Source organism: Juglans microcarpa x Juglans regia, chromosome 2D (genome assembly GCF_004785595.1).
Source record: "Juglans microcarpa x Juglans regia isolate MS1-56 chromosome 2D, Jm3101_v1.0, whole genome shotgun sequence".
NCBI classification, from domain to species: domain Eukaryota; kingdom Viridiplantae; phylum Streptophyta; class Magnoliopsida; order Fagales; family Juglandaceae; genus Juglans; species Juglans microcarpa x Juglans regia.
The window spans coordinates 26921424-26935324 of NC_054596.1; the positions used below are offsets into that span (position 1 = coordinate 26921424).

General features: G+C 35.4%; 1 protein-coding gene across 1 annotated transcript; it reads left to right on the forward strand.

Moving 5' to 3' along the window:
- Nucleotides 1-9346: 9346 nt before the first annotated feature.
- LOC121250283 (trifunctional UDP-glucose 4,6-dehydratase/UDP-4-keto-6-deoxy-D-glucose 3,5-epimerase/UDP-4-keto-L-rhamnose-reductase RHM1-like) lies at nt 9347-12899 on the forward strand. Its single transcript, XM_041149366.1, has 3 exons — nt 9347-9561; nt 10504-12095; nt 12182-12899. Exons 2-3 carry the CDS (start codon nt 10518-10520, stop codon nt 12644-12646), a joined length of 2043 nt encoding a protein of 680 aa, XP_041005300.1. The 5' UTR covers nt 9347-9561; nt 10504-10517; the 3' UTR covers nt 12647-12899.
- The last annotated feature ends 1002 nt before the right edge of the window (nt 12900-13901 follow it).

A 13901-nucleotide genomic window follows, 5' to 3' on the forward strand; every position in this document is an offset into this window, starting at 1 on the left:
ACCGCTTAGTAAATATTTTTTTTTTTAATTTAGTGATTAAGAAAGTGTTTTTAAGTGTATTGTGATATTTTTCTTATTTTTTTAAAATATTTAAATATATAAAAAAATATGAAAAAAAAAACCAAAAACCAAAAGCAATAAATTTGAGTAGACTATTCTGAGCGACAAAATAGCCCAACTCATTAGAAAAATAGGGGATTGTGGCCTACCTTTTTTGGTCAAAATATATACCTATGTCTATGTATAAGATAGTTAAATCTAAGACTCTGAAGACATAAATACGAAATTAACCAACACATAAGATGTTTAATCTTAGCATATTAAGCAACGATTATAATAAAACAGTTCTGCTACGTATAACCACAATTTGTTCCTGTATGCACATCTTGTAGACGTGTCAACGTTTATATTATTAAAAAATAATCAGAAAAGGTTGATGAAGAAGAAAAGGCTGAGAGGAAAAGTAGTCCAGAATAAGAAATCGAAGAACAGTCGAGCTTCATCTGAAGAAGTAAAGGCAGATGGCAAATCCTTCCTCTCACAAAGATCTCGTTCATCTCTCCGATCTCTTCCTCTCTCTAAATAAATATCTTCTCAGTTCTCTTCCTCTCTCTCATGCCGGTGTTTGGACGGAGTGACTGAGCTCGGTTGCTACCTACTCATCGGTGTCGTACCAGGTAAAAGTATTTTGCAAGTTACAAGCTTTTTATTTTCTTTCTCAACACAGGTAAGAGTTCTTTTTCAGTTGTTGCGCCCTTGGTAAAGTTCGAACTGGTTAAAATTGTTAGAGTTGTATTTTTGACAATAGATTGAATACATGTATTCACTCGCTTCTCATAGAGGTTGTAAAGTGTGGATTTCATATAATAATAATAAAAAGATCCAATGGAACAGTGATTTCTCACCTGGCACATTTCTCCCTCATAGAAGAAATAAATACATAGGCCATTAAAACAAGTTCCAATCGCCGAGCAGTGGAGGAAGGTTGGGTTTCCCATTAATGAAACGCACCATTTCTTCATTCTATGGATTTCTGTCCCTTGAGGCATCTCTCCCTTCACAAAATGCAACGTTGCATTTTGCCATGGTGGCTGGCGTGCACGAGACCTTTCCTCCCCTTCACACCTACAAATAGATTTTTTTCATAATAAAAAAAACTTAGGGGATTTAAGGTTTATTTGAGAATTCTAAAAGACACAAGAAAGACTATTCTTTTGTATTTTTTTTGAAGACAAGAAAGGCTATTCTATAACATATTTGAATGCAATTATATTTTTTAGGTACAAAGATTATAAAAATAAATACGTTGATGTGTTGAATTTTAATATTTAGCAATTATATGAAGATAAGTTTTGTTGAGGGAAAATTTAGTTGATTGGCATATTCTTGTGAAAACTTGTGTAAAATTGAGTTGCAACAAGTATTGAAGCGGTGTAACATGAAAAAGATTGAAGTGTGCTCAACACGGCTCAACTGGCGCTCGAGTGGAACCTTCCAGAGAGGCTCGCTCGATGTGCGCTCGACGTAGCGCTCGAGCGGAACCCATCCAAAGAGGTTCGTTTGATGTGCGCTCGACTCAGCGCTCGAGCAGAACTCTTCCAGAGAGGTTCGCTCGACTTGCGCTCGACACTTCACTCAAGCCAATGTTCAAGACAACGTGCGCTCGACTTGCGCTCGACACCTTGCTCGAGCCAATGTTCAAAACAACTTAAAATTCAGGGTTTTGAGCGCCGTGATTTGTTGGGGCTATAAATAGAACAACTTATTTCTGTTCTTTGGGTGAAGAAACAGAGTAAGAACCCTAGTTGCTTCAAGAGCCATAGAGAGAACCATAGAGAGAACCTTTCTTCACTTGTGAATCTCTCTTGGACAAATACATCTCCATCACACCACACTCAAGATCAACCACACCACACGCAAGATCAAATCTTATTCAAAGTCTATTGAAGTGGACGTGTTGATTGGCCGGAAGCTTTCTGGAGCTGCTGTTGCTGCAGAGATCGAGAGGTTCTCGTGAGGTGCTATAGAAAAGTCAGAGTTTTGACACTACATGCGTGTAGAGATCGAATGCGTCACTTGTGTTGTTGAAAGCCAAGTTTAGGAACTACAAAGATTTTGTAAGTGTCTCTATATTGGTTGTAACAAATTTTTTCTATAGTGGATTTTAGGTGGTGGCTTACACCCGGAGTGGTTTTAGAATTTGAAGACGTTCTTCAAATGAGTTTCCACTTCGTGACCAAATCTGTGTTGATTATTTGTATGATTTGTTTCATCTTTTAATTGCTTACTTATCATTATATTTCATTAGATCAGAAAATTGGAATTGTACCTATTCACCCCTCTCTAGGTGTTGTTTGGGATAGAACCACTGCTTTCTCAATTGGTATCAGAGCAGGTTCACTCCGCTAGGATTTAGTTCCTGAGTATGATCCTGCTATAGTGGTTAAAATGGATAGGTCTCAATCACTCACATCACCACCATATTTTGATGGTAGCAATTATGCCTATTGGAAAGTTCGAATGAGAGCTTTTTTGAAATCCATAGATGAACAAGTGTGGGTTTCTATAGTAAGAGGATGGAAACAACCTGTTACAGTCGTTGAAGAAATTGAAATTCTCAAAAATGTGGAAAATTACTCTAGGGATGAAATAAATGAGTGTAGTTGGAATAGCAAAGGCCTGAATGCGATTTTCATGGTTGTGTCCCAATAGGAGTTCAAGCGAATCTCCATGTGTGAAAATTGCAAAGAAGTTTGGGACATTCTTGAGGTTACCCATGAAGGTACCAAGGCTGTAAGGAATTCTAAGTTTCAAATGCTGACAACGAGTTTTGAAGAACTTAGAATGAGGGATGATGAAACATTTTGATGCCTTTTATGCCAAACTAAATGATGTTGTCAATTCTCGTTTTAATTTAAAGGACAGAATTCCTGAGAATAGAATTATGAGAAAAGTTCTTAGATCTCTTCCTAAGAGATTCCGTCCAAAAGTCACTGCCACTGAAGAGAGCAAAGATCTGGATGATATAAGGATTGAAGAGCTGGTGGGCTCTCTACAAACCTATGAATATACTCTTCTTATGGATAAGAAAAATAGGTCCATAGCCCTCAACACTATCAATGAGTCATCTGATGAGTCATCTGATGAGTTGGCTATAAGTGACAAAGAAGTAGCCTTTTATGCTAAAAAATTCAGGAAGATGTTTGTGTCTAGAAATAGAAAGAACTAGGGACATAAGAAGAAAAAGTTTGAGAGAGTCAATAGAAATTTCAGTTCAGGAAACAAGGAAATGAGCTCTAAGAAATACACTAGAGCTACCAAAGACAAAGTACAACCTAATATACAGTGTCATGAATGTCATGGTTTTGGGCACATTCGCCTTGAGTGTGCAAATTACAAAAAGGCCAAAAAGAAGGCAAAGGGTGCTTCATTGAGTGATAATGGTTCTGAGACAAGTGACTCTTCAGAGAGTCCCTTTTCAAAGAAAAATTTCAACTGCATGGCATTCACTTCTTCTGTTGGTGGCCAAAGTCACAGAAGTGAATCAACGTCCGAAAATGAGAGTACATCAGGAAGTGAATCCGGGGATAATGATGAGTTGAAGAAAATCTATGAGAAGTTGTACAAAGAATGTGTAAAATTGAGAAAACTCAATAAAACACATATTGAGAATACAAATATTTGCAAAAGAGAAAATGAGGATATCCAAGGTAAATTGAATGAAACCATTTGTTTAACCGATCAGTTGTAAAAGAGGAATGTGTTACTCGAAGATAAAATAAAAATGTAGGAAAGTGAGTTCATTTTGTTAAACGATAAACTGAAAACTTTTCTACTGGGAAACAAAAGCTTGACAAAATTCTAAACTCGGAAAAGTCCTTTGGTGATAAGAGAAGTATAGGATATGATGTGGCTTCAACTTCAAAAATCTCCTACAAAAATGAAAGAAAAATAATGTTTGTTCCTGCATCGAATAAGAATGGCAAAGCACAACTTTTTAAAAAGGATAAGAAAACCCTACATGTGTAAAAGTTTGTCCCACCTCCCAAGAGGCAAGGAGCTCGCAACACGAGCCCTATATGTCATCACTGTGGGAGGGTTGGTCATGTTAGACCAGATTGCTTCAAGTTAAAAAATCAATCTGTTCATGCTCCTGCATTCTCTAAAAGTAGGATTGGTTATCCTTCTAAAAGGAGTGAGAAGTTCTTGAATGCTCCTAGGTACGTCTCATCCTCCATGAGACATGAAGTTCACAAGGCAAACCACGTTTGTCACAATTGTGATAAGATTGATCACATTCGACCAAACTGTTTTGAGCTTAGGGACCATCCTAAAAGAATGGAAAAATCCTACTCAAGAAAATGGCATCAGAATTTGTGAAGCCAAGTCATGGTCTTAACCAATCAAAATGAGATTATCAATGTGAAGTTAGACAAATTGACTACTAGCCAGAAGGCTGATAAGGTGAATAATCCAAAAGTGAGACAAGTGTGGATGAGAAAGGGGAGGAGCAGACCAAACATGGTATAGATTGATGGTCATGCATTCATGCATTTTACACATATTTAGGTCTTTTATAGTTTTTCTTCATTTTTTTATAAGCATATTGTGTGTGTTCATTACATGCATAATTTTGTCTTTGTATATTGTTGTGTGTGTTTCTAAAAAATATGCATAATGTTTTGCACATGAATGTGACAAAGAGTGTTAGTGATGTCAATTTTGAAAATTTTAAGTACATATGTCTTTTGAAAATTGTATCATGTACCTTTATAAGTTACAAAGGTTTAAAACATGTGTACTATTTGTAATTTGTAACCTGCATCACACACTACACATCCAACTCAATCAATTGTTGTTTTGCCACCTGGGAGTTCTTGGGAGGCAATCAAAGGTGTAAAGGAGGTTTACGTGTATACAGAATTGACCACGGGTTAGATGATCTCATGATTATATATCAAAATTCCTCATGTGAAAATTCTCTATAAAAAAAAAAAAAAATTGGAGGGAGAAGAAGAAGAAGAAGAAGAAAAAAAGAAATGGGTCATATTACTCGATAGACCAATACTGATACATGAATTCAAACAGAAGTATTTAGGTCCTAGCAGCATTAATTTTTACTTTCTGTGTCATGGAAATGCTCTCCAAGCACTTATGGTTTCATATTTCAGCCCAACTCCACTCACATCTTTTGGTTGAAACTTCTTGATTGAGTTAGGATTCACAAAACACGCGTGTCCATCTTACCTATGATACTCTGTTTTTACTACTTGCGTAAATTGTGATAATATGATACTCTTTTACATTCGATGTGATTTTAAGGCTTCAAAATTGACTTCATTAGTTTTTGAATCACTTAATGAAAAAGAATGCAGCAGTGAGAATTCTGGGGTTGCAGCTCGAGCGAAACTTAACTTCCGCTCGAGCGAAGACGTTTTAAAAAACCCCCGCCTCACTTTCTTTTCCTTAGCCCGTTTCTCTTCTCTGCGCCGTTTTCTCTCCCTCTTCGTGCGACTTCTTCTCCTCTCTATTCCGTGCACTTTTCACTTGATTTCTCTCAAGAAATTTGTTTTAATCACAATAAGTCTCTCATCTTTACTTCTTCTCAATCATTTTTTGTTTTATTTTCCATTTCCATAAACATGTATTTCGGTAATTAGGGCTTTTGTTTTGGATTTCAAAATGGAGATTTTATTTGGGGTGTTTGTTGGTTTGTGAATTGGGTGTAGAGAATGTTTCTCTCACCATTGTATTTAGGATGTTCATAGAACTCCCATAGAGTTGGTTTTTGCTTGGATGCACTCCAAGTGCTCGGTGAAATGCCTCAATGATGTTTGGGTTCTCATTTTCATCATGCATTGGCAAAGCTTTGTTCCCATGTTCATTACATCTCTATCCTAGTGTTGAGATTATGTTTGGCATTGAGGCTTGGGACTTCCATTGGGTTTAAAACCCAACCTTGGCATTGTTTTCGGGCATATGCATTGTGCATTTGACATGTGCATTGGATCATGCATTGGGCATTTTGCATTTTGGACATGCATACATCGGGTCTTAAATACCTTTAGCCTCGTCTAACGGTCATTGATTCTATCCACAAAAATTGAGTTGAACAAGTGTTGAAGCGGTGTAACATGAAAAAGATTGAAGTGTGCTCAACACGACTCAACTGATGCTTGATTGGCGCTCGAGCAGAACCTTCTAGAGAAGTTTGCTCGATATACGCTCGACGTAACGCTCGAGCGGAACTCTTCCAGAGAGGTTCGCTCTATGTGCGCTCGACGTAGCGCTCGAGCGGAACCCATCCAGAGAGGTTCGCTCGATGTGCGCTCGACTCAACCCTCGAGCTGAACCCATCCAGAGAAGTTCGCTCGATGTGCGCTCGACTCATCGCTTGAGCAGAACTCTTCTAGAGAGGTTCGCTCAACTTACGCTCGACACTTCACTCGAGCCAATCTTCAAGACAACGTGCGCTCGACTTGTGCTCAACACCTCGCTCGAGCCAATATCCAAGACAACTAAAAATTCAGGGTTTTGAGCGTCGTGATTTGTTGGGGCTATAAATAGAACAACTTATTTATGTTCTTTGGGTAGAGAAATAGAGCAAGAACCCTAGTTGCTTCAAGAGCCATAGAGAGAACCATAGAGAGAACCTTTCCTCACTTGTGAATCTCTCTTGGACAAACACATCTCCACCACACCACACTCAAAATCAAATCTTATTCTAAATCCATTAAAGTGGACATGTTGATTGGCCGGAAGGTTTTCGGAGCTGCTGTTACTGCAGAGATCAGAGGTTCTAGTGGGATGCTATAGAAAGGTCGGAGTTCCGACACTACATGCGTGTAAAGATCGAGTGGGTCACTTGTGATGTTGCAAGCCAAGTTTAGGAATTACAAAGGTTTTGTGAGTGTCTCTATATTGGTTGTAACAAACTTTTTCTATAGTAGATTTTAGGTGGTGGCTTACACTCGTAGTGGTTTTAGAATTTGAAGACGTTTTTCAAATGAGTTTCCACTTCGTGACCAAATCTCTGTGTTGATTATTTGCATGATTTGTTTCATCTTTTAATTGCTTACTTGTCATTATATTTTATTAGACCAGAAAATTTGAACTGCACCTATTCACCCCCCTCTAGGTGTTGTATGGGATAGAACACTTCTTTCTCAACTTTTTATATTAATAAGGTAAGGATTAAAAACATTAGTAGTAGTCTAGTCAAAGTCAAATTTTGGCCAAACTATAACTAAGTTGCTTAAAAACTTCATACACCAGACTCAACAAATGTACAGTAAATTTGGTATTTCCCTCTTTCGCTGGCCAAATTTGACTTAGCCCAAACGGTGGGCCAAATAATTTTCCTTGCGTAAAAAATTACTAATTTTACTTATAATAATGAATCACATTGCAACAATTGGCTAATTTTGCTTCTAATAAATAGATCACTACATTTTAAAACGGTCTTATGCAGAATCTTGCTAGTTATCTCGAAAATAAGACTGTATGTTTTTCTAGAATGGGGTCCATTAATTAGCCTTTTTAAAAAATTAATAAAATAAAATAAAAACAAAAGTAAAAAATAAAAAATTCTTGGAGCTCTTTTAAGTGGATTCTTCTATATCAAATACTTCCTCTATATTGCATCACCGATCAATTCATCCAATAATTAATAATTAGGAGATGTTATGTTTTATAGTGTAAAAAAAAAGACTATTAGAAAATTATATCCGTCGAAATAATATGATTGTTACAAAATTAATATATACTTTTTTAATAATGAATCAATATTCAAATTACAATTATAATTAAAATAAATGAAAAGGCCAAAATCAAATCAAACATATTTGGATCTCAAAACAAATTTCTATTTTAGCATTTCATCTAATTACTTATCCATATTTTCATGAAAAGTTAAAGACGCAAAAGCCAAAATAGTTCTTACAAAAATTAAAACAAAAACGCTCATAAAAAACTATATTTAACTAACTTTTCAAATCTAATCATCTACTCACAAATCTCTATAGAAAACATATTTGAAAATAAAATAAAATTTTCCTATCTAACTTCACAAAAACCAATAGCAAATCCATCTCAAAATCTCTTAAAAAAATTCTAAAATATTCCACAACCAAACATGTCATAATTTTGTTTATAGTTATAAATATATTAAATAAGGCCCTTCGTTATAGCACTGATCATGATCATGGTATTCGATGAAGTAGCTAGCACATGCGTGACTAGTTTTAACTTTTTTATATATATATATACATGTTTTGCATATGATATGAAAAATAATAAACTAAGCGCTAGAGCTTCAACCTAATCGTATTTATAAACGACAGGAGATCCACAAAATATAGGCTTTTTATACGCCTTAACCTACTCTCCACTTCTCACATGGCACGTTAAAATCCTAAATAGGAAAATGATGCGAGAGGTAAAAATTTATTTGGATAGTAGTGCAGCATTTTTTTTTTATTTTTTATTTTATTTTTATGCCTAACACCTTTCACCCATTGTGGGTTGCCTTGGATCGGGTGATTTCTTCCCAAAATATGACCGTTAATTCAAAATTAACTCACTTTATTACCCTCTAATTTAAGCCAATATTTTGTAATGAAAAAGGAAAAAAAAAAACTTATTCTCTAAATTTATCAATTAAAATATTTAATAATAATATGTTTGCGCCAACACATGCATATATTTTAAGAAAGATGAATTTGATTTATCATTTTTACATTACACACAACACATAATTTTTTAATTATTTATTTTTTTCTTTATCAAATATATGATGTATGGATTATGAATAAAAATATTTAATTAGTTTAGTAGAAATAAAATAAATTTTAAAAAAATTAATGTGTTGTGTATGAAATGATGCAAAATTTGTAATTCAATATTAGATAATGATATCCTTATATCTCATTTATTATTAGTTTACTGTTTAGTTATTTTTTTCTTTTATTATTTGAATTTATAATAAAAATTGATTTATTTTTAATTAAATTATATGATTAAGTTAGTTGATTAAATTTATTATTATGCAATAATATTATGTTTTGAAATTTTTAAACTAAATATAAATAAAAAAAGGAAAAAAATAGTTAAATGGGAAAATAGTAGTAAAGCAGATATCGTTACCTTTTTAATATTTTATGAAGATAATATAGGTGTCGGTGGTGAAGATCCGTCCATGTCATGTGTTTTTTACATGCATCACATCAGATGGTCACCCATTGGGCCAGCGCCGTGACATTTTCAGTCTCCGTCACTACGTGGCAGAATATTAATGGCCTATCTCACATAATTATAATAAAATGTCACGGTGAGGCATATATATTCATTCATAAATGCCCATCGCCGTGATTCGTGAAAACCTCCATTCCTCACGCCTCGCAGTTCCCAGATCTCTCTCTCCCTCTCTCTCTCTCTCTAAATATATTTGGCTCTCTCAGTGTTCTTCTTGTCCTCTGGATTGATCCAAAGAAAATAGGGAAAACCAATTTGCACAATTTTCTCTTGGATCTGTTTTGATCCGATACGAAACCGACACCACCTGTACGTCTCTCCTCCTCTTTCTATCGGCTGTTTCGAGTCCAATATATATTGTGTTTAGAATAAATTCATCCAATATATATTGTGTTTAGAATAAATTCATACTTTTATGGTTTGTTATTATTTATAGTTCTGAAAGGTGATGCTGTATTTGCATTATTCGTTTTTATGTTCTGGTTTGGGGATTTGGTTTGGTTTTGTTATGGCACTGGTTTAGCTGATGCGATTAATCATATGCATTGTGTCATTGGGTTTCCGTTTGTTTCTCTGCAAAATAATGAGTGGACGGAAGTAGTGGGTTTTTCCTTTAAGACGTTGGTAATATTATGGATCTACTATTCTAAATGATTGGAAAGAAAAGAGAGAATATTTTCTGTTGCACTGGGTTTTAATTGGACTGTTTAGAATTTTGTACTGCTCCGTCTGTTTCAATGTTACGTAATTTTCGGATAATAGACCTTTTTTACTAATATCTTATTTTTCGAATGGATATTTCTTTCTCGAGAAATTGGTGGAAGATGATAAGTTTTGCCTAATGTTTAAGGTAAAACGTGACTTTAGATTAATAGATCCTTTAGAAAGAAAAAAAACGTAGATGTCCATGTGAATTTTTCCTGGTAATACTGTTTCTAGAACAGTAAAGCAAATTGAGGTGAATTTCTATTGGTTGGAATTTCCCTTTTTGCACTTTTTAAATTTATTATGTCTTCACACCTAAATTCTAGTTTTTTCTGTGGTTATTCCATTTAGATGCAGACCCGAAAAAATAAAACTCTCCTAACATTTCACTTGAGACAAATAAAGAAATATAAATTTCCAATTTTTACTCGTGATTTTAGATCTTATTTGTATGTTATTGTTTCTCGCATGTTTCTGGACTACTCTATTTGTTTTATGATTTTTAAATGAAATTTGAGTAAATGCGTTGTATGCTTGGTTATGTAGAAGCTATTTTGGTTATGGCTGCGACATACGAGCCAAAGAACATCCTCATCACTGGAGCCGCTGGCTTCATAGCATCCCATGTTTGTAATCGACTGATCAGGAACTACCCTCATTACAAAATTGTTGTCCTCGACAAGCTTGATTACTGTTCAAATCTGAAGAACTTGCTACCCTCAAAATCATCCCCTAACTTTAAATTCATCAAGGGAGACATTGAGAGTGCTGACCTTGTGAACTTCATTCTTCTTTCTGAGTCCATTGATACCATAATGCACTTTGCAGCCCAGACCCATGTTGACAACTCCTTTGGTAACAGCTTGGAGTTCACTAAGAACAATATATATGGCACCCATGTTCTTCTAGAAGCCTGCAAAGTCACTGGCGGCCAGATCAGGAGGTTTATCCATGTGAGCACAGATGAGGTATATGGGGAGACAGATGAGGATGCTGTTGTGGGGAACCATGAGGCTTCTCAGCTGCTCCCAACAAATCCATATTCTGCTACTAAAGCTGGGGCGGAGATGCTTGTTATGGCATATGGATGTTCGTATGGATTACCTGTGATAACCACCAGAGGCAACAATGTCTATGGGCCAAACCAGTTCCCGGAAAAAATGATTCCAAAGTTCATCCTCTTGGCGATGAAGGGAAAGCCTCTACCAATCCACGGGGATGGATCCAATGTTAGGAGTTATCTCTATTGTGAAGATGTCGCAGAGGCATTCGAAGTCATTCTCCATAGGGGTGAAGTGGGCCATGTTTACAACGTTGGGACAAAGAAAGAAAGGAGGGTGATTGATGTGGCCAGGGAAATTTGCCAACTTTTCTCTCTGAGCCCTGATATCCATATTAAGTTTGTTGAGAATAGGCCTTTTAATGACCAAAGATACTTTTTGGATGACCAGAAGTTGAAGAACTTGGGATGGTTCGAAAGTACTTCATGGGAAGAGGGCTTAAAGAAGACTATGGAATGGTATGTCAACAATCCTGATTGGTGGGGTGATGTTTCTGGGGCATTGGTCCCTCATCCAAGAATGCTAATGGTGCCTGGAATTGAAAGGAAGTTTGACGGGCCTTATACTAGCAACTCTGCTTCATCTTTTGCAGTAAATGAATCTAATCAGGACGGAATGGTAGTTCCAGGTACCATGGACAACCCCTTTACTCAGAAGCCAGCTCTGAAGTTCTTGATTTATGGTAGAACAGGGTGGATCGGCGGGCTTCTTGGGAAAATTTGTGACAAACAAGGGATACCCTTTCAGTATGGAAGGGGCCGCTTGGAGGAAAGGTCACAGCTCTTGGCAGATATTCAGACTGTTAAGCCGACTCATGTTTTTAATGCTGCTGGAGTGACTGGCAGACCCAATGTGGATTGGTGTGAAACTCATAAACCAGAGACTATCCGGACAAATGTTGCTGGTACTTTAACCTTGGCAGATGTCTGCAGAGAGCATGGCCTCCTAATGATGAATTATGCTACTGGCTGCATTTTTGAATACGATGCTGCACATCCATTAGGATCTGGAATTGGGTTCAAGGAGGAGGACAAACCTAATTTCACTGGTTCTTTCTATTCTAAAACCAAAGCCATGGTAGGCAATGTCAATTTTAGTTCTTATTTTCATCCTGAGAATTCTTAACATAACTGCCAATTGATATCTCACTATTTTTTAATCAGGTTGAAGAACTCATACAAGAATATGACAATGTTTGCACCCTCAGAGTCCGAATGCCAATATCATCTGATCTCAGCAACCCACGTAACTTTATCACAAAGATTTCGCGATATAACAAAGTGGTTGACATTCCCAACAGCATGACTATCTTGGATGAGCTACTACCCATTTCGATTGAGATGGCCAAAAGGAACTGCAGGGGCATCTGGAACTTCACAAATCCAGGCGTTGTAAGTCACAATGAGATTCTGGAAATGTACAAGAACTACGTTGACCCCAACTTCAACTGGGTTAATTTCACACTGGAAGAACAGGCCAAGGTCATTGTTGCCCCTCGCAGCAACAATGAGATGGATGCTTCCAAGTTAAAGAATGAATTTCCGGAGTTGCTGCACATCAAGGAATCGCTGATCAAATACGTCTTTGAACCCAATAAGAAATTAATTGCTGGCGAAGTCGGAAAATAAGCACATCATAAACTACGTTTAAGGACCAATTTATACGCTTTTTTTCCCCCTCCGCGTAGTGAATTTGGTTTCCTGTTAGATTTGTTACCATTTTTTTATTCATCATTCATATGAATTCATCATTCATATGCTTCAATTCCACGAGGTAATGTCGTTATTTAATTCAGTTTGGCCATTGTTAAAAGGAGCTAAGAATGGCTTCCACATGTATAAATTTCAAAGTCCTTGATATATTAAGCTGTTTATTGATCAATGTCTGGTAACCCAATTTCCTTTTTAATTGAGTTTTAGGCAGATGCAGCTTTGAATGTTTGGCTTCGTATGCAGACAACCCTAGTCTTAAAGAATAACAATGAACGGTAAAGATGAAGTCAGGCATTGGCATGTGAGGATTCGTCTGTAATCTCCTCTAGAGCATGGGATGCACACAATACCTCAGAACTTTATCTTCAGCAGGGAATTAAAACTGCTCGTTGGCATCTACATTTGTATCATCTAATTATTATAATTTTATCAAATTTTCATACAAAATATAATAAATAATTTAATTTTTTCAAATTTCAAAACAACAATAATATTTTAAAAATTTTTATTCAACTTTCAATTTTCATTTAAACTTATCTCATCTCAACTCATTATTCAAATCTCCTCTCATTATTCAGTTAATAGTAAAACTATGTACCGAAGCTGAAAGAATAGAGAGAGCATAATACTTATATGCTCTGATGTAATTTTACCATCTTTATGAACGGTATCTAAACCAGAAATTTCATTGAGTAATACTAGATACAGTCATAAATTGTGCAAGTATTGCGCACTCATTTTAAAATAGTGTAGGATCTACTATTAAAAAATTAATTTTTTTATGTGGATCTCATATTTACTTTTTTTTCCCCCAAAATGAGTATGTTTGCATACTCTATGACTGTAAATATTATTTTTTATGTATATATTATACAATTTTTTATTTATAATTATAAGAAAATATATCATAGATGTAATTTAATTTTATATTCCTTTCAATTTATAAGAGATGCTTTTTAGATTGTATATTTTTTAACTCATATTATCAAGTTTTTAAATTTTCGGTGGTATATTTTTGGTATTTTTTATGTATGTATACTCATTTTATATTTTAGATGGAAAAGTTATAACTTGTAAGAAAATCTAGAAAGTATTTCTTCTCATATTTTATATTTTAAGAAGACTCAAGAATTTTAGACCGGATTAGAAGAAGATTTTCATATTTTTAAAA